The sequence below is a fragment of the Lates calcarifer genome, linkage group LG16_LG22, assembly GCF_001640805.2.
Source record: "Lates calcarifer isolate ASB-BC8 linkage group LG16_LG22, TLL_Latcal_v3, whole genome shotgun sequence".
Taxonomy (NCBI): Eukaryota; Metazoa; Chordata; class Actinopteri; family Centropomidae; genus Lates; species Lates calcarifer.
The window spans coordinates 16159622-16185142 of record NC_066848.1 but is presented as its reverse complement, the minus strand read 5'-3'; the positions used below and the strand labels follow the sequence as shown (position 1 = coordinate 16185142).

The window sequence follows — 25521 nt, the reverse complement described above, 5'->3', positions numbered from 1 at the left end:
CGAATGAGGGACTTTATAAGACCCCACAACTAATTGTCTCCCAAGAAATGCTGTTCATTCACAACTATCTTTCCCATAGGAATTGACTTTTACTTCTTAATCACACGGAAATTAGAAATTTGGATTCGTTTGTAGACATTCATATTCCCCAGAGAATGAATCCTACTGGCTCTGCCACCGGCAAATCAACATAAACTTTTGGTTATGACCAAACACCTGCAAAAATTAATGAATTTCCTATTGTGTACTTTTAAGTACTGTTTAGTGCTAATTAGCAAACATTACCATGCTAATATGTTAAACTGAGATGCTGAACAGAATGTTAATATTCTCATGGTAGCTAAAAACCTACTACTACTGTAATTTTTCATAGAGTGGGCTGGCAGGAATATGTTTTTTGTAGTGTTTGCACGACTTCTCATTTGATTTTGCTTTTTATGATTCATTACACTTTTAGCTTCATATTTTCTTTATTGATAATGTGCATTTACCATGATCCCTTGATGCATTTGGTTCCTTTAATGAGCTGAAATCTCATTTGAGGGACCAATACAATGCTAAAATGGAAGGAACATGGTGGTAAATGAGAAGTTAAATCCGGAGAAAATCTGATCTGATTTAACAGAATTTAAATGCACAGGCCTTACTTGTTTTAAGTAGGTATTTATGGGGAAATACCTACAATCAAAGAGTGAAATTAAGCAGCAGACGCGTGTGTGGTTTCACTGTTTTCTCTCATTTTATTGGAGGCGGAAGGTAAGACACACATTTCACTTTAGTTTTCTCACAGACCTGGCCACCCTTCAGTATCTACAAAGTACTTCCTGTTCCTTCTCGAAAGCAAGAGCTACATCCATCGTACATGTTAGAAACAGTTATTTTAAAAAAACAAAATAGAAATAAAAATGTACAACATACACTTGATATATATAATATAATTTTTGCTCTTTTTTTTTACAGAGGTAAAAATACTAAGCGTAAAAAAATGGGTCTAATTCAATACAGGGAGTCGTTTCTTAAATTTTTCAATTTAAATACAGAAGGAGATAAAGAGGATGCATTCAGGCACTTGTAAATGGCTCTGACATGTGAGAACACACTCAAACACCAGACGAGACAGAGAAAAAAAGATTCAACACAAACACACACACACTCTCTCCTTCCAATCTGATTGGCCCCGTCCCTGATACATCACATCGCTGAAGAATCTGATTATACTAGATAGGTGTTAGTATGTGATAGCATATTCAGCTGATCGCAGTAGCTTTGGATCAAGGAGCAGGAGAGGGGAAAGGGATGTGGCATAAACACACACGCACACACACACACCAAGGACATACAAACTGGTACACAGGACAGGATGTATGAAACAGACACAACCAGGGAAGGAAAAAGGACATCCTCAGGCATTCTGTATTTCAACTACAGTAAGTGACATTTCCTTGGCAAAACAATCAGAGATGGATGTTTGTTACCAGGATTTCATTTGTTTTTTTGGACTCCCACTCTTTTCCAAAGGGACCTGACTGATGTCCTGCTTCTTTTATTTATTAATTATTTTTTTATTATTTCCATAAAGCTTAGTGTGTTCCTGGTCACATCCCCAATGCTGCCATCAACCAAGCATTGATGAAGTATAGAGCACCCGAACAGCTGTCAGTTTTAGTGTTGTGCTGTCAGTGTGAGGCCGTGATTGGCTGGCTGTGGTGTCACTCACACAGCAGGTGACACAGGCAGGTAGGACAGCGTTTTTGTTTTTCCTCCAACACCCGAGTTTATACATCGTCACATCCAGTATAAACAGACTGTTGAACTGTTTCATTCTTAATTCTTTCGAGGTATCATCTATATCTATCATAAGGTTTAGACGTTACTCTTTTTGGGCACAATGATGTACTAAATCTGGCATGGAGGGGAAAAAAATCTGCTCTAGGACAGAGTAGTGCAAACCAGTCACATGTAACTGCGGTTTCAGAAAGTTGCCTGTCATGTTTGTCTCCAATATGCAATAAAACGCTTTGGCCTTAAATGAACAGTTTAAGAGTTAAACAGGCAGCCGATTAGAGATGATTAGCTTAGCCTAGCATAAAGCCTGGAAACGGGGGAAACCGCTAGCTTAGCTCCGTCTGAACGTTAAAAACAAAACAAAAAACACCTCTAAACCTCACTAATTAGCATGTCATGTCTCATTTGTTACCTTACCTTTGGACAGAGCTAGACTAGCTGTTTCCCCCTGTTTCTAATGTTTATGCTAAGCTAAGCTACCCATCTCCTGGCTAAGTTAGCTTCTTATATAGGCTAATACACAGACAGGAGTGGTATCAATCTTCTCATCTTACTCTCAGTAAGAAAGCAAATTGATTCCTCTAACAACTTGTGATTGACATATGGGCTTAGCTTTGCTAAATATGTGAGAAATACAATTTACTGCATTGTTGCTGTGACACTGTACGTCAGGCCAATCATATGTTTTTGGCAATAAAATAATAACAATTAAAAAGTTCAGTTTTTGTAGAAAATTACTAGCATGGCTTTATAATTTGTTTTCAAACTTGAGGGTTTTTTGGAGCATACTGGATGTTTTGAGTAGATCTGAACACATTCTTGGCTGATTTAATTCACTGACCCATCAGACCCATCAGGACTTTGCTGTTCCCGCACATGTAACTGGTGGGCTCTACTGGAGGGCTAGATTTTAAAGGGGGAGCTGATTGTACATCGCAGGCAAACTGAAGTCCTTAGTTTACACGCTTGATGAGAACCATTTTAAGAGTTCCTTTTCATTTACAAAAATAGTTTAAACCCAGTTTCTAAGAGTATATGGTGAGGCTGATTGCTTGGAGTCATAACAATGCTCACGCTTTTTATTATAGCAGACATCTTCAGAGGGGGTGAAGTTTGGAGCTAGGCTCCAAATTTTAAGGCATAACGGGCATAACCAATTTTATCTCCAAATGATTTTTTCAGTCCTTGATGTGACACAGACTGCCAGCTTAGGTTCTACAAAGAATGAGGAACTCAGAGCCCTTAAAAATCTCAGTCCGCTTCAAGTGTATATTGAGTAAAATGAGCCAAAAAACTGACTGGAATTCTAAGACTGGACATGGTTCCTGGTTTAGGTGATAGTTTAGGCACTGTTTGAAATAACATGAAAGGAGCAGGGAGACGGATGCTAGAGTATTGTAGCATGACTTTAGGCACCGTCTCTTTCAGTGAGTAAATCACGACCCAGCACCCTTTTGCTGGTAGATCAATTCAATGAGAAAATAAATAGGATAAAAACACAAATCTTTGGGATATTAGAAGAAGATTAAGATGAGTACCACGTTTGTTTCAGTGAACAAAGAAGATGTCGATGGTGGAGAGCTATGTAGACTATATACAGTACATGAGCTTTACTATAAGCTGCAGTACAGACAACAAAAGGCCTCAGCGCACATTGTAAGCATGCACGTACACCATCCACACACACGCACGCACGCACACAACATACAGCCATACACTTGCACACACACAAAAAGAGGTGTAGTGTCTGATTTCTCTTGTAGCTGGAGTTGAGCTGAGCGGGCCTGATATTGGAATAGAATATAAACAAAATGGCCACGCGTACATCAAAGGAGAGAGAAAAAATAGAACAAAGAAACAATTCAAGTTCTTTGACGCCGAGTCAGTGTACAAAGTATAAAGTACCTGCATATGTGATACATGACATATAGGTCAGCTATAAAAAAAAAAAGGCCCCCTGAAAAAGAGTGCGCTCTCACTAGAAACAGAGCATGAAATGGCCATGTGAAGAGGTGAGAGAACTGTCTGCCGTAAGGGGGAGCTTATCTTCCCAGGCCGTTCAGAAAATGCACCAACAGTTTTTTTTTTTTGGCTTATTTCAGTGTCTGGAATTTGTAGAGAAACCCAGAGAAACCAAGGCAAGAGAGCGAGCAGCCATGACCACTTGTCCACTCTGTGTATTTCCCCATCCTTCCCTTTCCCTGTGCTTGCGTTGGGTTTATGTTTTTTGTTGTTGTTGTTTCCTCTGAGAGGCTTCCAAGCACAGCGGCTCAGCTCAGGGCCTTGTGTCGGCCTCCGCAGCAGCCGCACGTGAGCCCTGCCCGGTGGCAAGCGTGGAGAGGCGGATAGAGGCAGAGGCAGGGCGCCACCAGGGACAAGCCGAGCAGAGCTAACCAGCGCGTGCCGAGCCGGCCTCCCCCGCTTCCCTCGCCCCCGTCACAGGAGCAGGGGTCTGAGTAGTCCCCCTCTGGGTCAGACATACAGTGGTAGAGCATGGTGTCTGCCAGCCACATGCAGCTGACCCGCCGGATGCACGCCCGCACAGGGTCTGGTGCATCCTGGCACCGGCCTCTCCGGTTGTCGGAGAGGTAAAAGGCCTCACCGCAGTGCTCGCACTGAGCGCGCTCCATCCCGTCCTCCTTCCGCCCCTTCCCGCCATTGGTGGATGGGGAAGAGCTCGGGAGGAAAGAGCGGGGCTGGGTGGAGACCACGGAGGAGAAGCCGTGGCGATACGAGCCGCCGTGGCCCTTATTGGTCAAGGGTCCGAGGGCGGGATCAGAGTCTGAGGGCGACAGGGCCGGTGCCAGCGGGTAGGTATAGTCGTGCTTCTGCGCCTCTGTCTTGGCAAAGTGGACGTAGGACTCAGAGTCGTCCATTTGGATGAACTTGTCACGCACAGTGGCATGGCGGTAGTCCTCGTAACCCCTGAGCCAGGGGCGGTCCGACTGGCGTCCATGGTGACGCTCTGTGGTTCGCTCCCAGCTGCGCTCCCGAGGGTTGATACGGACGATTTCCTCGTCCTCCTGGAAAGTGACGTGGCGGGGAAGCCGAGACAACGGCTGAAGAGAAAGACAGGATGGAAGTAATCAACCCACGCTCGTTCAAGTGAGCAGTAAACAACAAAAAAGTAAGAATATCTTGACAATGTTCATTGTACAAAAAATATTTTAGATTAGAATCATTTTGGAAAGAGCACCTGGCCCTCTGCTCTCGTCACTGCTGTGTGATATAACCAGACATGTTTTATCTCACCTGGTCCAAGAAGTAGTGGTCTGAGAGCCGGTAGGGGTCATGGAGGTCGTGGCGATGTCCCATCACGCACTTGTGTCTCTGCGGAAGGGGTGAGGACTCGAGTGGCTGCAGAGAGCTCTCCAGTTTCTGGGAGGAGTTGGATGAGCTGTCTGTGGTGTTCTGAGGGGGACAAACAAACACAGGATGCGGGCTGAAGGTGGCTTTTCTGATTGGATGCGCCAAACAAATAGTTAGTGCAAGAGGACGCCATGATTGGACAAACAAAAACAGGAAGCATCGGTGCAGCTCTGATCGGGAAAACAGGAAGCGTGAGCCCTGTTTTTCAAGCCACTTGATCCACATTTGGATCACTGTGTCCGAGTTTAACTTTTAATAACAACATCTGCCATAAAACATCAGCAACAGTAACCATCAGACCTAAAACTAAAACTAGGTTTAGGTTTAACATTCAATTGGCTGCTTAGAGAGGCAGAAATATGTTGCCTATGGTGACCCTATTTATTTATAATGTTTCCTGTTAATAAGGTTACCATGGTGATGTAGGTGTGAAATGATGACAAGTAGTGACAAGTAGTTATTGTTTGCTATATTTGAATATGTTAAAACCTGTGATGTACTTCATCTGACCCAGCAACAATATTTAGTCAAAATATTAGAAACACCTCAGTACATGACAATAGCAGTAGATAGGATGTAGGATTCATTATTTATGATTGATTAATGACTTGATAAATCAATTCACAAAAACATTGTTAATCTGACTCATCATTTCAGCACTAAAACAAACAACCACAAAGGAAATGGACTCTTTCACCTGTTAAATCCGCTTCTGTCTTGAAGGGGAAACACAGACAAGACATGTTAAAAGATATTTCATGCTTTAGACAAAGCTGGTGGTGTGACTTTATATTTGTAGATAGTAGTCTGCAAACACATGCAGTATCACCTTTTTTGGCCTCCTCCCCCCTGCAACCTGTCCTCAGTCTCACTTTCTATACATTCCACTTTTTTTTCTGTGTGTGCATGCATGTGTGTGTGTGTGTGTGTGTGCACGCGTGCGCATGTGTGAACAGTATCCTGTCCCCCTTCTGTTAAAGGCTGTCAGGGCTCCACTCCAACTCAAACCTTGGCCAGACACTAGACAGTCGCGCCGCTGCTGTGTAGCGCTCAGACAGACACATTTCAGACAGGCACACTGGGGGGTGGGGGTATCAGCCTCTGTGGGGTGTCGCAGTGTACCAGCTGATTGGTAGGTCAGGACTTGTCTTGTCATGTCATCTTGGTGGTGTGTGTGTGTATGGATGAGATATTCACGATGAGTTTGACTCACTGGAAAGGATGCAGGTGTTTTAGTGAGAGAAACAGAACTGGCTTTAGCTTCTGAAATTCAAGCTGTCCGGCTGTTTTTAATGGAGAGCAAAGAGTAGATTTTCTTTATGAATGCACACATGCAAAATCTATGCTATGCTCACAATGTCGTTCTTGACTGACTGAGTCACAGAACCTTGTAACTATGTCAACAAGTTTGTCCACCAAAGACAAGCTTGACTGACATGGCTGAATTTTACATGGTCATCTTTTGCCAGCACCTCACAGCAGCTATGAGATTTCCGTGCTTCCTTTTATTTCGTACTGATGTGATTTCATGCCACGAGGAACAAAACAAAACAAAAGTTTAATTACAGCTGTTCAAATGTCCCCATACAAAAACAGGCACAAGAAAGGTGTGGCTGTATTTCATTTGGTAGAGCAGGTTGGTTATTAATGGAATGAAGGGTGGTTCAAACTCATGTTTACTACAATTTATCCTATGGGAAGCATGAATGTTTGACTCTACAGGAAATGTCATGGGGTAATCAACATTATTATGATTTATCATCTGGGGACCATGAATGTCTACACAACATTTTGTGGCGATTTATTCTGTAGACGTTCAGATATTTCAGTCTGGAGCAAAGTGGTGAACCAACCAACCCACACTGCCATCTCTAAAAGAGCTAAGTCACTCTGGACAAAAAGAATCTGCTGAAATGAATGTAATCTGACAAAACATTGTTCCAGAAATGGCTGCATCTATTGGTTCAACTCTGAATTTATATTTTCAAATCATCTAATCATCATTAAGCGTTTCTTCCTGCCACTCAACTGCTACACATAGGTCCAGCCTACAGTCAACCCAAGGAGAAGTATATTTGCAGATATTCTGACAATGTTACTCTCAAACTTGTGCCAATATCTGGCACTCAGACAAGCCTAAAACCAATGCTATGGATTATTTGCCAGGGTTATATGACCCAGATCTGGTGTGTGTCTGTCTGTCTGTCTGTCTGCTGAAGCTATCCCTATTATATCCTGCTCCCCACATGGAAACCACCATGCTGAGAATTTCCCCCAGCTTTCTTACAAAGCCCTCAGAGCAGCTGGCCAAAAATAACATAAAATGCTGCCTCCGCTCCTGGCCCCGCCCCCCTGGAGAAGACATTACCGGGGAGGAGGAGCTGATACGGTTTAAAACCAGTCCGACTCTGGCCTCCACGGCTGCAACTAATTCAAAACACAGACCAGACTTTCTGCTGCAAGCTCAAACAGCACAAGAGGACTCAGAGACAGAGAGGAGTTGAGGGGGAGAGTTTATATTTCTGGACATCCTCTCTATATATTTTGGCCCAAGGCTGGACAGAGGGCATTTCAAGTTATTTTCTGACACAAAACATGTCCCGACTCAAAGCTCGGGAGGATTCATCCTTCAACAGGCCTGTCTCGCTCTCCTGGGATGAGCCCAGAATTGCTTCAATAGCTTTCACTCCCCCTGTTGTGAATGAGCCAAAATAGAGGCAGAGAGAGGAGACGTGCTGAAGGGAGGGACAGAGGAAGGGTTGGGTTAAGTTTAGGTTTGGCGAACGAGGAATAATTTAGGGAAGTATGTCCATCCTAGCTCTCCTCCCTCCATCCTCCCGTCCCCCCACCAGAAGCTGTAAATCTGCTGCAGCATTTCCCTCTGTCCACGACCGTCCACCTCGCAAACTCTGCCGCCATCGCTAACTTTAGGAAAGGTCATTAACACAGTCTGAGAGGAACACAAGCAGCACTGAATCCATCAATGTCTCACATGGTTATTGACCTCTGAATTTAGTGTCATAGTTGTTAAATTTGATAATCTGAGTAATTATTCATAAGACAAGATGTGGCTCCGTGATGGTCCATTAGAGAAGGAGAAACTTTTAGTGAAAGCCTTGTACAGCTGGGTTTAATCTCAAAGATGTTTTGTCAAGAATTCATATGCTCCATGCACCTTTTCGGCTTGCATAAGATGAAACACTGTTTTCCCAGATAATAGTCAATACTTTGCAGAGGAGAGACTATGTCCATCAGATAAAAGACAGCAGAAATGTCATGACAGAGACAGACAAAGTGAACAAAATGTGAGTTTAGACAGTAACTACTCATGCCTACATGCAGTCATAAATCCTCAAGGGTTCTGAGACACTGAGCTAACAGATGTAGCATTGCTCAGTTGTCACTGAGAGCCTGTTGCAGACCATTACCAGTGTGTCTGGCACAGTTTGCACCAGCCAGCAGTTTAGCATGTTAAAACTGTGGCAGAAGCAGCTGGTAAAAAAAAAGTATAGTACAAACTGACATGGACCAGTGCCTTTAACACCCTACTGAACCTGACTGGTACTACCAAATTGGACATTCATACTCAACCTGTTTGTCTGTTAGCTTGCTAGGCTAATGCAACACATTGTCAAAGCAGTCTATCAGTCTTCCCACTAGGCACACTCAATCTGTTGCACCACATGACATGTTTGGAAATCAATGACTGACAACAAATAAACAAAAACTCGACCTGAGACTTGACATTTAGTTGAAACCTGTTGGGTTTATCTCACACAGCAGACTTATTACAAAGAGAGCTCTCTGCCTGACTAACGAACTAACTAACTTGTCCATTATGCATGGGCATGTCTGCTGGCTGTTAGCAGTAATCTCTGTGGTGTCTTCAAGTACACATTCTAAAATCAGACATTGGCAATGCAAAAATATTTCTTCAGCCTTCCTTAGTTGACTATTGGTGAGTCTGGAAAAAAAAAAAAAAAACGCTTTCTCACCATTTGTTTTCTTAAGAGCTTCAATGGAGCTTTAACTGAAATGGAAATGAGTAGTTGAATCTTATTTTTGGTGGCAGCTTTTCAGCAACAATACTCAGGAATGTGTTGGATTTGTTGCACTGAAAGCTTCCACTTTCCTGAAAACCTGATGCTCCATTTCAGGAATTGCTCCACCCTCTTGACAGCGCCGTAGCCCCCACCTCCCCCAACCCCGTCCACCCCTCCTCATGTGTTTGTATGCGTCTCTGTGGTGGCTGTACACTCCCAGCAGAGCACCTATTAGTCTTGGCCCTTACAGACAGCTCAAGTCAAAGATGAACCACGAGGCACTTCCTCTCGTAAATCACCGACCCTGCACTAAGCTGGGAAACAGCTGCTTGCTGCTAGTTTGGTGGCTGCTGCTCTCTTTCTCAATTGGGAGGGTGGAAGGGGTGGGGTGGGCGGCAGTGGTGGGAGGTGGAGGGAGTGGGGGAGGTCACCAGGAGAGAGGGAGGTGGTGGAATACAGGAAGTGACCTTATGACCCTGCCTGCTGTTCCTGGTGTCAGGTTACAGGGTGGGGGAGGGGGTCCTCCATGCTAACTTAAGGCAGAGAGGCCCTGACACACAAACAACACACACACACATACGTACACTTATGTACTGGAGCAGGTATATATGACAGGGAGGGGATCCTGAGTGAAGACCTGAGCTAAAATACTTTCTGCTAGATGGATGAAACTAAGTCAGTCCTTAGTTGTTTTGGATGTGGAAGACGCTTGGGATTTCGACGGATTATCGTTCTGTGTGTACTGGAACCACTGTTCACTCTAAGGCCTGATAACTTCCATTGCAATGATACAGACTGGAGATGTTGAACAAGTACTGGTATTAAACTGAGCCACAGTCTGACTACATAAGAGAGGCAAGCAGCAGTCAACATTCAGACTAAGAACAGTCCTGTGTTAAATCAGTGCAGGGCGCTGTGTTGGTGGGGGCGCGTTGGTTAGGGTCCCGGGTCGACATGAAATCTGATCCAGGATGTCCAGCTGGAGTAATAGATTAATGTGTTTAAAGGCTTATCAGTCACCAAAACACTGCACAACAGTTTGTAATGCTAACAGACGGGATTTTACAACTCTGGAACGTTATCGCAGCGGCAACCGCTTTATCTTTGGTCACAACAATTGCAAGGTAAACAGCAGAAATACTCTGTTCACATTGCAAAGTAATCTACTAGGAATGTGCACTTGCATGTATGCAAGTGGCCAACACAGCACCTTGCCAGATGACGTCACATTGCATTGCTGCAAAAGCTGAGCCAAGTTCTTTTTCCCTCTGGAAGCACAGAGTTGCTTTATACTTAAGCTCAACTGTGCAAAAGTGCTTCAAATAAAATTGAGGAAAAGCTCATTATCACCATCAACAGATCTCCAGTTCTCTATGATATAACTTTAAATGATTTTCCCGGGCTTAAATGAGAAAAACATTGCTCTGGAAATGGACTACTTTGTCAAGTGTGTCATCCGGCAGTTTAAGTCAATGTCCTTTTTCTTTTTTGTCAGACCAGTCTCCTTGAAACCTAACTACTGGACCTTGTTGCCTTGTTTTATCAGGTGACAGCTCACAGACAGGCCTCTATAACCCATAATTCAAACGTGAATGTAGGAAGCATGCTTACAGTAAAGACGTCATCGTCGCCCAGCTCGCCCTCATTCTGGAGTGCTGTAGAGGAGGTTGTGGAGCCTGTGGAGAGGAAAACAGGAGCTTGTTTTAATTCTCAAGGATTAAACTCTTTACTGGATGATGCATTTGTAAGAGAAACCCCGGTGCTCATCCACTGACAGTCAACAGCAGACGGACTATGTGGGAAAATTGGCAGAAGTCATGGAGATATTGCTGTGACAGAGGAATATCTGGGTGTTTCTATCTGTCATCACTCAGGTGAAGTAAACCTCAGTTAAAAAGTTAAAGCTGAAATTGTTATTTCATGTATTTATATACTCAGTCTGCAATTAATTTGCAGTGAAGCTGGTGAAGAGTCCATCCCTTGACAGTTGCTGCTTTCAAACAGAATCCAGGTTGTACTCCCTAAAATTAAGCTGCAACCCAAAACATTTGATATCACAACACTCCTTACAGTTGTATTATTTGAGCATACAGTAACCCTGTCAGGCGGTCTGATAGGGTTTGATAAACAAGTTTCAAATATTTCAAGATTCAATTTAACTATGATTTTGTAACAAGGTTGTATAACAAAATTACAGATATTGTCGCTTTATGCTTCTCACAAAAAAAATAAAGTTATATAAATGAATGAATAAATGATCAAGTCATAAAAGTCAAACTGTTTCTGTGGTGGAGTGTGGAGGATGAATTCAGTAGTCTCACAGCCTGAGGAAAGAAACTGTTCTGAAGTCTGCTGATGCACACACTCAGTGCCTTTGCCATCTCAGACTTGCTACTAATGGATGCTGCATTCACTTTTACAGGTTTATATATACATATTTTTAATAAAGCCCACCGTCATTCATGTCCTCCCCAGGACTAAGTGACTGTAACTGTGGATTTTATTATGTTTTGCACTGATTAGTGAACATCTTATTTGTTAAATAGTTGGATTCCTCTCATCTGAATGCACAGTCTCTCTCTTTATATAAAAAATCCTTCAACAGTAATAAAATGTTTGGAAAGACATGCACAATATCATAGTCAAAGCTAGAACCTCATGACACTGTCTTAACCCCTTAGTCTCTTGGTTACATCCGGTCCACTGGGACTTTGTTATCCCTGAGAGATCTGTAACTATCTATATATTAGCTATAACTGTTACACTGCAGCACTGTGTACCTTCAGCCAGGTCCTCGATTGCTTTCCGTACCCCCCTGTCAAAAGCTCTGGCATCAGCTGGGCTCTGGAAGGAGAGGCCACACCTCCTGTCCTCCACCTTCCAATGATGAAATGTGGGCGTTGCTATGGTGTACACCAGATCCTTCCTCAGTGGACAGTCCAGGATCACCTGTTTACCCAACAGATATCCGCCAGTCACAACAGGGACAAATTTTCCATCTCTTATCCTTAAATGAGCACTTCTGTTCATCATTGTGTGTGTGGGTGTGTGTGCGTGTGTTTTACCTGTTTATCCCGTAGCCGCTCACCACGGATGAGGAACTGGGAGCTGCTGGAGGCCGGCACAGGTGCCAACTCTGGCGGCAGGAGGCGGCACACCCCCACCCTGCTCAGAGCTCCCCCGTCCTGGGCCAACCAGCCGCCACTCGAGTCGTCCCGCGTCATCACCACCGCTTTCACACGCACGATGTAGCTGTCACTGCAGAGAGAGAAAGACAGAGAGAGAGGAGGAATTATTAGAATGATAACTTCAGGGTAAAATATCATATAAGCCAGGGCTAAAACAGTTTGATAATGCTTTCAACGGATACATACTGACATAGTGCACTGACGCTCCAATAACCAATCATTTCACAATTTAGCAAGTTTTATGGCAGAACACGACTGTATGTGTCAAGGATTGTGTTTCACTTATGTAGAAGATCTGCAAATGCTTTGAGACACTACTACCATGTAGGAATAAGAAAAAGAGTTTTTTGGCATTCAGGACTGACTGGAAAACAATACTTTGGAATACAAACTGAGGTTGACACAAAGGGAAGATTTTGAATTTTGTCAAGTTCATCTTTGTAAGTGCAGTAAAGCCTCTGAAACACGGGTGGAATCCAGGTTAATTCACTCACTTCAGGGGTCTACCAGCTCTATTCTGTGGTAGGAAAAACTAGGCCCTTAAAAGAATATCAGATTTTTTAAAAATCTAATCGGCAAATAAAAATATGACTGTTGTTGTAGCTGGGGTCTGAGAGGAACTTTAATCACGTTACCAGTCAAACCAGCAAACTGTATTATTTCACTGCGTCTAAAATACTTATTTTTTGTTTTTATTAAAAACAGTTCAATTCAAAGTCATAATAAGATTCTTATTTTTACAGTACAATACAGTTTGACTTGTATCAGTATGACGTCAACTGTAACCACCACTTCCCTCTTCTACAGTAAACATACAGAAATATATCTGCACGATAATATCAGTATATGGTGTTCATTCATCATATGAATACCAAGAATTTGCAGGTATAAATATGATAAATGTGTAAATCCAAAAGACATCAAAGGAGGCAAAAAAAGGCAAATGCTTTGAGACACTACTACCAGGTAGGAATGTGAAAATGTGCATTTAAGCCTTGGAACAAATATTTTCTATGCAACACAAAAACTCTTGAGGCGACAACAAAATTCTTCCCCAGGCAGCGGCTACCATTTCATCCTGGCCTCAGCTCGTGAAAACTGACAGTCCTGTAAACTCAAACTTGTCTTCATTTTTCTGGCAAGAAAGTCTGAGGGTTTGTTAATGCCACAGCAGTTTATTATAGAGCTGGATTCACACATTGGCAGAATGTTTGAGGGCGTCTCAAGTCACGACTCTGCCTGGTCCTCGCTGTGCTGAGGTGGGAGGTGTTGCACCGGGACAAGTCAGCACGAAAACACACACACTCTCTAACTCTTTAAGGTAAATGTAGCTTTGTGTTGTATTCTCTTGTGCTGGTGTTGCTCAAAACTTCCTTGAGCCCATTTCTCTATTTCTGTCAGATTTCTTTAACTTTTACTTATTCAGGGTAGCTTCACCGAGACCTCTCTTTTACTGGAACGCCTGGATCACATTCACACAGTCACACTTTGAAGCTGCCCTGTAGAGCTACAGTGTTGGATGTGTTGGCCTATTAACCTGTTGCTATTTGTCAATAATTAAGAGATTTTCTAGACTATTTAATGGCAAATGTAAAATGCTTTCTTGCTGCACCTCGTCAAATGTGATGACTTGCTTTTTTTCTCTCTCTTGTATCATTGTGTTGGACCGTTGGCTGTACAAAACAAGCATTTTAAGGTTGGAGCTTTGGGCTCTGGGAAATTAATGGCCTGTTTTAAAATATGCTGTAATGGAATATAAATTGAGATATTTTGAAACACTGTCACCATTCTATAGTGTTTCCAAATGGACACATCCTGTCCATTTCCGTTATTTGATATTTATTTATGTTATGGGTTCTAAAAAGAGAATTATATCATTATCAGAACTCTTAATGATAATGAAAATTATGGTCAGTTGCAGCCCTGTTAGCAGCCCTACTTCACACAATTTGTGCCTAAACCAGAGAAATCTTATTTAGACTATACACCAGTTGTATACGTGCAACAGTGGAGTAGTGATCAGACAAGTTATACATACTGGCAGATAATACTGCTACAGTTTAGTATAGCAATAGAAAACAATACATGACAAAAACTCCCTCTGCAGTCAATAGAGCTTTCAGTGCCTATACGATAATACAATGGCAGCAAAACACAAGACATTCTCAGGCATTAGCATGACAGCCATAGTCCTCACGGGGACACAGTGAACACGGTCACAATCCACATGAATGATCTGACAATAACAGGATGTATCTCCATGCATTTCACTGCTGTACTGTGTGTGTGTGTGTGTGTGTGTGTGTGTGTGTGTGGGATGAAGAGAGAGAAAGAGAAACATAGAAAGAGAAGAGAGAGGAAGGGGGAAGGCAGAGTGGGAGTGAATGAGAGAGGTGTTGTTATATAATTAGCTTACAGACAGTCCCAGGGATTTGATGTACACACAAATACACGCACACACACACACACACAGATACAGACACACACACGTACACACACACAGGTGGCAAAACTGGTTCACCAGCTCCCACCCACACACATTCATAAAACTGACTGAATGACAGACTGACTGACTGGGTGACAGCAGACAAACAGCCCATACAGAAAAGCAACCACAGGTTAACCCACAAGATTTGTGCCTTCGTGTAAACACACAAGACACACACATACACACACTCGCTCTCTCTTTCTCTCTATGCCTTCCTGTAAAGACACACACATTCAGAATCCACTTCATCAAATTAGACTTTTCCATTCAGACATTAAAGGTTTGTTGTGTTAGGATATTAAAGACACACTAACCAAAACCTCTTAATTAGATCAAATGTAGACAGTAGAGATTTGATATTGCCTTAAAGACACAGTAAAACTGTTATTGCCAGAGTGGAGTTCACAGGCAGATATCATTTCATTTATCATGCCAAACCACAGTGAGAGGAGGTAAACAGTCATTCAGGTTCTACTAAGCCATGTGGGAAACTTGAATGGCAATGAAGGAAATGATAGACATTCAAAATACAAATGTCAGTGATCTATTTATATTTCTGTTCTTTCATGATCTTGTAGTCAGGCGAGCAAACTAGCCTGACTAGCTTACAGTTACTAGTAAGAAGCTAGAATAGCTATGGGTCAGCTAGGAAACCGGTAACTGTTTTCGTAATAATCAATGAATGTGATTTTGTGTCCACATAGGACTGTAAGAAGTTAGACTGGCACATTTACTGGGGTTGAAATAGCTGTTTAATGGTGCTATGCAAGATTGCGCCAGGTATAAATGTGTTATGGTTCCAAAGCCTTCGTCTTTGATGGAAACAACTACATTTAAAAAAACAAACAAACAAAAAACAAATTACCCTCACCTTGAAATAAACTCATTAGTGCTTGTAGTTGGATAATGTTGGCTTAGCGAGGTTTCCTAACACATGACCCTTATCTGACAACAAATATTGTTCAGAGAGACCACTCAAAGGATTGTATTTGTGTAGGAACTTATAGTTTGTATGTAGTTTTTGTGCACGTGAATATACTACATTTGCACACTGTCTGAAAGGATAAAACAAGTCATGCTAGCAATGTGGTGACTGAAAGTGTATCAAATTATTAGCTATATACTGAGATTCTTTCTTTTTTGAATTTCTGGTGCTTTCACTAAGGTTTTTTTATGTGCTAACTGAAAATGTGCATAAAGAGAGGAGGATGCAATCCCACCTATAGAGGGTGACAAAGTGCAAAAGCTTTTAAATCTACCAATGACATTATTTCTGAAACACTGAATAATGTTTAGATTGAAAATATAAACTGAAACTTTTATAGTCCCCAGCGGTTCAACATGACTCAAACATGTGTATGACACATTCACATACGAAACCTCACATACAGGCCACCCACATACAGAAATAACACCAAATTCTGTACTATATAAGCACATGTGCTTTAAGATACACGATACTGGCTATCATCTCTCTGAGATGAACTTGTCACATTTTGGGCTGTCTTGTGACCCATGTTTAGAGCCCCGTCTGCCGACAGGCCCTGTAATCTGTGGCTGGAACACACAGACAGCCACAACCAGCAGCAACGCGCTACTTTAATACACTTGGGAGTGACCACACATTCTGGCATAAATACACACAGACACACACATACAGTACATTTGGGAACTGTGATTCTAATTCTGTCCACACGAATGTTGCACGAGGTACCAATGCTGAAAAAGGCCTGTGACGCCTACTTTGAGAAAAGGTGGCTTATACTCTATTTATAATTTGCATACACAATCTTTAAATGTACACACTTTTTTCCCAAACATTATGGTTTTCTAATATTTGACCAAAACTGTGATTGAGAATTATCAGGTGCTCAAACCGTGTTACGTTCTAGGCTACACGTTTCAAAGTCTCTTATGGGTGGACTGCGGATGTAAAATGCTGCGTCAAAAGTTGAGTGATGACTCAGTTTAGAAGAAAGATAGGGGGGGAACTCAACACCTCACTGATAAGGGAAGAGCAGGCAATTCATGTATCACATCCTCCTCTAATTTAATATGAGCTGTTCAAAGAGAAGCGGGTCGAAGGTGCAGGGTGTGTCTGGCTTCTGCTTCTTAAGAAAGGCACTATAGTGATACTGCCAGCCAAAGTTTTTGCAGATCCAACAATACGCTATTGCCTGTCATTGTCTTGTGAATGGTTTTTTTTTGAGCGTCGTAAGCCATGTTTCTGATTTACTGCTTCAGCCTCCTCTACCTGTGACTTACAAGCTCATCCAGTTAGCGTAGGTGCCATTCAATATAATGGCATAATGTCTGAGTTACAGTAGAGACTCATGACAACTCACAGCATGGTATTCAACAGCCTAAATACAACATACCAACAGTTTCATTGAGCATACTGCAGCAACTACATTCATTCCACTCACTGATATAAAACTGCAGTTGCATGAACTGATTTTCTAGGCAACTGGTGGCACGGGAAACAAGCTGTAAGTATACCACTGATACATTGTTACGTTGATGTGGATAATGTGTTAGCTAGCAAACTGTTGTCTTGTTACATTCAGCAGACACAGAACTACATTAGCTTTCATTTTGGTGACTGCAAGTCCAAAATTCACTCTCACTGTAGCTCTGTTTCGGTCTCCACCAACTCCTAAAACTAAAATTTTGATAATAGCTGCTTTAACAAAATCGAGACAGAATTTAAGAGTGAATATTAACATTTTATGTGGCATTTCTTTGTCATATCTTGCCTGTAATGTGAAATCAACGTAAGAAGACAGCTACTGTATGGCAGAATGAGATTTACATCTTTTGTATTAGCTAAAATTAGCCCACTGATTGGTCTTTAAATGTGGTACAAACATTTCTATATCACACAATCTTGTAACAAATGTCTCCTTGGTTTCTACATTGCATCCAGTTATTGTAGTTAGAGTTACTGTTGTCTTTGAAGTTTTCATTCCACATGTTTTATTTCTATGCCTGGTCCATGCACCTTGCAAACAAGTCTGTGTCATAATCAGGAAATGAGCTGTGGGTGGACACACCTGTAGACTCCCTGCCAAGCCACATTAGTGCACAATCAATGAACTCTTAAGTTCCATCTATTAATTTTGTTTGCCTGTAAACCATGTAAGCATTGATATTCTGTCTATATTTACTATCAAAACACAATGACATCGTTGATTAAAGGAATAGTTGTTCAAATACACACTTTTAGGGCAAACTATTAACAGAATAACTGGATCCTGCAAATACCTGACGTGGTCTACGTGTAACAATATTGCAACAAAACAGTAAAGGGGGTTGGGAAGTGGGGTGGTTATCAGGTCTGGAATCCAGCTCATGTGTGATAGATAAAAGGGTCAGTGAGGACAGCCCAGCCATGTGTGATAAGGGCGGCTATACTTCCTCTGATAAGGAATGACTAGCCGCACCTCTGCCTGATCAACAGAACCACACTCACACACAAGCACACATACCCCCCCGCACAGGGTCCGCCTCTCTGTGGAGCTCCACACACACATAGCACATGTCCTGTCTGCAGTGATCAGGAAGTGACCGAAAGGTGTTTCACAATTGTGATTATTTCAGTATGAAGGTTGTTCTGCTTCTGACGCACTGAATGCTGATAGTGTTTCACAGTATGGGCTGACACCTCTGAAAACGAGACAATGGTAACTCCATAGGCCTATATAGTACAGAGACAAATAGCTTATTAAATGCTGTTTATCATGTGAAATTACCAACCAGGTGCTGACCACAGCTACTCAAATCTGAAGATTTTGCTGATTGTTAATCTAACCGCTGGCTTTTTTTAAAAGTACAATAAGTAGATTTCCATAAATTAAAGTGATTTATGTAAAATTAATATGTTTTTATGGCATTTTTAGTTCCACATAATAGAAGGAATTAGCTAATGAAAATGTTGTATAGCTAGTGTTTAAAACTATTTTTCCCCCATTCTTTTTTTGTTCGTTTCAATGTGAGAATCTAAAAGAGGGATAGAGACACAGCAAGAGAGGTGGGGTGAAGCGAGTTCATTCACAACTATTGACTATGGAGGCTCCTGAGGGTAAGTTTGATCGGCTTTCTGTCAATCAGCTGTAGTTACATGGAGCGCTCACATGTTTGGGCAGCACAAGACTCAGGCTGCTGTTGTGAGTAACTGCGAGCATGTCAGTTGACATGACAGAGAGGTCACTAATATGCAGAGGAGCATTAATGGATAACATCCCATAACCAACAGACCAATCACAATGAGAGTTCAGACCTATTCATGATTATTAATCTCTTTAGGGGCACAATAGTGTCACTGTGGTTAATCATTTTAAAATGGATGAAAAACATCCTGTCACAGTCAGATTGCTCTCAGGTCCATAGTATAACAAAAACTTAATACAACAAAAACAACCATGTGCAAATGTTCTCAGCTAAATTGTGTTGCATCTCCAACATGATATGCAACAGCCTGTAACCCATCATCCTTAAGGTGACTCTGTAGCCCCTCCATCTCTATCGAGGTGGAAACCAAACTGAAAATAAGCTGATTGGTTCTAAACCTCTTACAGGCAAGTGAAAAGCCAACCAAGACCCTTGATAATGCCTCATATCCTCTTATACTCTGTTGGACTTACTGAGTTGAGTGAAATATGAGCAATGAGGGGCTTTCTAATGCTCTCTGCATCTGTGATCGATGTCAACCCCAGTTTGTTTGATCAGGTAGACTTCATTTACATAAACTGTTAGATGTCAATGGTTTATTGTAATTGGGCGGCCTGTAACTCTGCTCCAGGGCAACAAACCGACTTTAAATGATTTGCATAATGAACACTAGGAAGTCTGTTCTTTTAGGGTTTCCCTTGTCTAAATAAGATGCTGATACATTTACCACTACACGTGACGGGCTGGGATGTTTCCTGGTGCTATTTGTGGTTAGTTTTAAATAGCCTGTAGTTTTTCTCTGTGTGTGTTGTTGGAATGGTTTTAAACCATGAAACGATAAAGTTCCCAAGAAGCATGAGTTTACTCTAAATATGATGGTAAAGTTTGATAGTGGGGCAGCTTTTTCACAAGTATAAACCTTTTAATGTAAGTGAGATCATCAAAGATCTGAAGCTGCATTGGAGTGACTAAACATAAACCAGCACAGGGGAGGACTGAGACTGACTTGTGCTGTATGTTGCAGGAATAAACTTCATAGGCTACAGAGCAAAACTGTTCCAGATACTGTTGGCCAGTCATCAGACGAAAACTAAACAAGATGAATCTTCAAATATGTCCTACAAAATTATCTCCTTTCCTATAAATGCAATATGTTGAGGAAACATTGGTGAAAGATGAGATAAATTACGCAAACTACAGACAGATCAGGGGACAATGACCTGGAACAACAAAGCACATAATGTATAGTACAGTAGTACTGTAATCTGTACTATATATGTTGACTTAAGTAAATTGCCCAGGTCGAACAATGTCAAACCAAGTATAAATCCGAACTTGTCACTGAAGAAATGACACTTCATGGAGTTCATTTACTGAAGAGCTGAAAAGAATTTGAGTCTTCAATGACCAGCCCAGTGGATCATTGTATACATGGTGTGACAAGGGAAAAACATACTGAGTGAAGTGAATGAAAACTCAAGCTATTATAATCTTGGTCATCCAGTCAGCTGATGAGCAGAGATTAGTAAAAACAGGCAAACAGGCAAACAATCCGGGTCCATTGTTTGGTCTCCAGATATAAACAGCTCAAGCCATTATATAAAGGCTCCGGATAGCAACCAGTGATGAGCTGCTCTGTAAAACACAGGAAACACTGTGAACAAGGATCTGTTCCACATGATGCGTGTGTGTGTGTGTGTGTGTGTATGGAGGGGGGAGTACAGAGAGAAAGAGAGAAAAAATGCCAAGGGTCTGCAAAGGAAGTTCATTTGTGGACATGGAGTATGTGTCGATATTCTCTCTTTGTGTGTGTGCAGTATGTGTATCTTACTAACATTATATGTTATGTGGATCCATATATGTCATCATAGGGACTTCTATATTTATATTCATCCAGATTTATTCCCTTTAGACTGCCACTGTAATTCTAATGATACTGGCAAAGTACTATTTTGTACTTTGCTTGACATATTCGTCATTTCGGGGCCTAAAATATGGTATAAAAGAAAGGGCAAGTTGCTAAATAAGCCCCTCAGTCTCTCTTCCCACACTGTCTTATGGTTTGTTATGATATATACTCTTTTTACAGTATATACAAACACTGTATACATAAAACACATGTAAGCCAGTCACAAATAGAGACTGACAGCAGATAACCTGTTAGCAAACCAAAACAACAACAGGAAATGTCAGTTTTTGAGATGAGTCCCTAAGAATAACCGCAGAAGAGACAGTTGTATATGTATATGCAAAACAGGGTTTTTTCTGACTAACAGACAGAAGCAACATGTCCTCTGGCTTATTGTTGTACAGGATTTGTAGGAAATCACTTAAGCACAATAAAAAGACAAGGCCGATGGAGGGAGAGTGGGTGCAAAAGAAGAACAAGTAACTTCAACATACACCTAGGTCTCATAAGAGAGAGTTGTTCCTTTAACAAAATGTATAATTGTAGCACAATGCTCCAATTTAGATGCAACACTATGTTAGAAAATGACATGTCTTCTGTATGAGCAAGGGTGGTGGTGCCTTGATAACACAGACGGCTGCTGACACAGAAACCTCCTCTTCAGCATCTAAAATTTATTACAAGTTATACTGCCAGTTATGCATCATTTGGCAATGAGCTTTTTCACTGTCCCGAAATTCCACACCTGTCAGGTTTATTATAGTCCCACTATCAAATGCTGCTAACGTAGAAAAATATATGTGTGAGGAACAGAACAGTCCTGCTGAGGGAACATGCAGACCTGCTAACTCCTCACTGCTGTGTGTGCCAGTTGATGAGTGCTTTTTGTTCAGGGATGGATTGTATTTCGTTGCTACGTTGACCTTAGCTGAATGTCACTGGGCATCTCCTGTCCAATACTGACTGTGCACATGCTGACCCTGCAGCACCACACACCAAGATCAATACATCCTCTGCTAGTGTTTTGACTTTGCAGGGTGTGTATGTGTGTGTGCGCGAGGGAGAACTTGTACTTCTATAAAAGGTAATAAATGTCCTCAGAAGGATAGGGATGTGACTGAATCGCCATAGCAAGCATCATCAGAGAAAGGGTGCACTAAAGATAAAGTCAAGACACATAATGTACCTTTAGGAAAGTAAGAGAGGTAGTTGAATATCTAACCTGTGATTTAGGCTGCATAATCAGAAGAAAAACTGCACTGCTGCACCTTTTAGCATGACAAAAAGAGTATAAAGGTGTGTCTTTTATTTCCTGGCCCTGCCAAAATCCCATAACAGGCTTTTAATACTGATAAGAAAACCACAACACACAAACTAGGAGATATCTACACACTGATTATTTCCCTCCAGTAATAAGACAATAAATGCTTTTGTATGAAGCAGCATAGTAGCACCAAAAGGTTACTATCAAAATTTTACAGCAGATAGCTCAAATCTGTAGAGGAATATTGCTGAAAATTACTGCTAAATGCATTAATATATAGATATGAATACCCTGAATACTTTGACTGTGATCACCAATCTGCAGTTGCTGGAATTTTTAGGCCAGCCCAGTCTGGACATTAATCAACCAATGAGAGCCAAGTGGCAAGCCTACTTATTAAGCTTAATTTACTGTAGATATGAGCATTAGTGTGTGTTAAACCTTAATTTGCTAAATTTGACCAAAAAATATTAAAAGGAAATGAAACTAAGAATTTTTGAATGAGACAGGGGGAAATCTCAATAAAATTATTTTCTATAACTAAAATTCATTGCTAGCAAATGATAGGCCACGAGTTTGTTAGCATATTGACTTTTACATAGTTTGAATTGAACACAAACATGTTTAATGGATCTATGGGTAGGTATTTTACCATCTTCTAATAAGGCACCATTTATAAACGGTTTACAGTGTGTGAGTAATGACTTCATTAATGGTTAATAAATCGTTAATTGATGCTTTTAAGCCAATTAGTAACCTTTGAGTTGCCAGGTTGTGGAAAACCTTCGTCCAGCGCTTTGCTAGCACTTACTTTTTATCTACAATTCTTGTAAACTATATAATTGAAAGAATAAAACTGTTATTTTGCTAATGAGAATTAACAGTCTTTTGTTTTGGGTACGTCGTGGGCGTGGCCTAATTAGCACATCACTTCACGCGAAAAGAACTACACGTCATCACCATGGAAACGCTTTCTCAGCCGGATATGGAGGACAGTTTAAAAGTCAAGGCTCATGCAACAGTTTATTTAGAAATACGTGACTCAGAACAAGACCACCAGCAGTGGTGAATACAGGAAATGTTTAATTTTCAGAGGGTACAAAACAGCAATGCCTGAATTCAGGTCAGTCCTTACGCTCAGTGTCCTACGTGGTTGTAGCTAGTGCCTTTTATGTTATCACAAACTGTGGGCAGGTCACGTTGCGGTGCCTTTCTCCTGCCTCTGTCTGTCCGTGGGACTGGGGACAGACACACGGACTCTCTGTGCGCTGGCTTCGTAGAGCCGAGTACGGCTAGCGGGCATGAATGGGGACGCGCTGAAGGTTAGAGGGCTTTTATGAATGAGCCGGCGTCACGCCACCGCAGCGCAAACATCCCCTCCGGTGCCCTTCGCCCTTCCTCCCCCGCCGACAGAGACCTGCGAGGCAGGCATTCCTACCGAGCACAGCCCCGTGTAGTCTGACAGAGAGAGAGAAGTTGTCGATATAAACTAATGGAGTTGTTTAAAAAAAAAAAAAAAGCAAACTGGGAGCCAGTAATTTAAGTAGTTCTGGCACGCCAATTCATATGTCTGCACATTTTCATTTGAGCCTTAAAGGGGCTGCTTTTGGCAAGGGTTGGCTTGCATATCTACACTGAAAAACTATTATAATCTCCCTGTGTTTACAGCTCTGGTGGTCTATTCGCGTTTGTTTTAACAACAACAGGCTATAAGCGCCCAGACACCTGCCCAGTATTAAATGTAGCCTAACTCAGATTAATCCACGATTCCTTCTCGGGAAAGCTAATTTTAAGCTTCAAGCTCTATTTAGGCCTATCGGTGCCATATAAACATGTCTGTGGGCCTTCATACTGTACGGCTATATATTAGCTACATTTCGCAAGACGCAACAGCGTCTGTCTGTCGCAAGAAACGGACAGACACGAGCTCACGAGTCTCGACTAAAAGAGATCCAGACGCCTTTTTTCAGGGCAAGTCGTCGTTTACAATCGGTAGGCTATTTTTTATGAATGGAGCGCGGCTGGCTATGCAAATGAGGGCGATTGAGAAAGAGATGGCGGATGAGGCATATCGGATATCTCATATCCTGTGAGACTTCCCCCTTCAGTTGGAAGCAAACACACAGATGTGGCCAAATAACGAAGCGAAATTGCCTCTGTAAACGCCGTCGTCTTTTTCGCACAAACAAGAAGTGTGAGTGTGTGTATGTGTGTGTGTGTGTGTGTGTGAACTCGCTGCTGTTTGTGTATTTATAAAAGGTGTAACTTCGGGGCGTGTTTGAGTTTCTAAGTTACACTGCAACAGGGCCTGCTCCCTCGCTTCAGATCCTTTCAGAAAATGTTTCCGATCCACCCACGCTTATTCCCCTCCTCCTCTTACTCCTCTTCTTTCTCTCTTGCCTTCTCAAGACTAGTCCACGCCAAGGTGGGGGCCCTAAGAAACCCTCTTCAACAGCACTGTCAGTGCATTGCTCCACAGCAGCATTAAGCACCAAAATCCCCACCGAGTGAATAAAATTAAAAAAGAAGCAAAACATACATGAACGCCAGTTTTGTGAGGGGGAGTTTTAAGGCTGCACATTCCACCAAGTTGCCCCAATCATCTGCAACTTGTAGGCACTGGGAGAAGCGAAAAAGGGAGAGAGACGGATAGAGAATTCTTTGAAGCACAGTACTTACTCGTTTGGGTGTGTTTCTTCTATCATTTTCTCGTTTCACCTCAGGTAATGTACCACGGCGGTTGCATACTTTTCGCTCGTCATTCTTTCACCGCGACTCCACCGATTCTGTCTCCAATTCCGCATAAATCCCCCCTGCGCCTTTGTGCGAGTGTCGGCTCTTTGGCTTGCCTTCGACTGGTTGTGCCTCCGTCTTCTTTTCCTCACTTTTCCCCTTCTCTCTTAACCCCCCGCTCGGAGCCACCCAGTCTCCCCTGGATCGCAAATGCCACCCTTTCTATAACTTTAATAGCCCATCGCCTTCAGTAGGTAACGTAGCTTATACGGACAATTTAGTAGCCGAATCCAGCTCTTCTCTTCGCTTCCCCCTCCTCCTCCTCCTCCTCCTTCCCCAAACACTCACACGCACGCACGCACACACACACGGACACACAAAGCACACGCTCCGATTTTAAGTCCTAAGGCGCATGTTTTCGCCGACGACTCCGGTTCCAGTTGTGCGTAAAAAAGCGCGTCGTCGCTGTTGTTACCGAGGGGTGGCCCCGCTAGAGCCCCATCTCTCTCTACTCCATGTTGGATTGCAGGCAGGCGAGCAGCTCCAACGACGCCGGGGGAGGGAGGAGGGAG

The 25521-nt window shown here is 42.2% G+C and overlaps 1 protein-coding gene across 1 annotated transcript; it reads right to left on the bottom strand.

The window, feature by feature from the left end:
• Nucleotides 1–717: 717 nt before the first annotated feature.
• On the bottom strand, nucleotides 718–25521 carry LOC108873298 (sprouty-related, EVH1 domain-containing protein 2). The gene is made up of 6 exons (XM_018661487.2): nucleotides 24896–25521; nucleotides 12263–12455; nucleotides 11978–12146; nucleotides 10809–10873; nucleotides 5038–5196; nucleotides 718–4844 (listed from the first exon to the last, which is right to left on the bottom strand). Exons 1-6 carry the CDS (start codon nucleotides 24919–24921, stop codon nucleotides 4056–4058), a joined length of 1401 nt encoding a protein of 466 aa, XP_018517003.1. The 5' UTR covers nucleotides 24922–25521; the 3' UTR covers nucleotides 718–4055.

What these genes read in the sequence shown, in the direction of transcription:
- LOC108873298 (XM_018661487.2), bottom strand. Translation starts at nt 24,921, where the DNA reads ATGATAGAAGAAACACACCCAAACGA. An exon ending in GAAGAAACACACCCAAACGA is followed by an intron (nt 12,456 to 24,895) that starts GTAAGTACTGTG and finishes CTCTCTCTGCAG; the next exon opens with TGACAGCTACATCGTGCGTG. An exon ending in AATCGAGGACCTGGCTGAAG is followed by an intron (nt 10,874 to 11,977) that starts GTACACAGTGCT and finishes TCCTCTCCACAG; the next exon opens with GCTCCACAACCTCCTCTACA.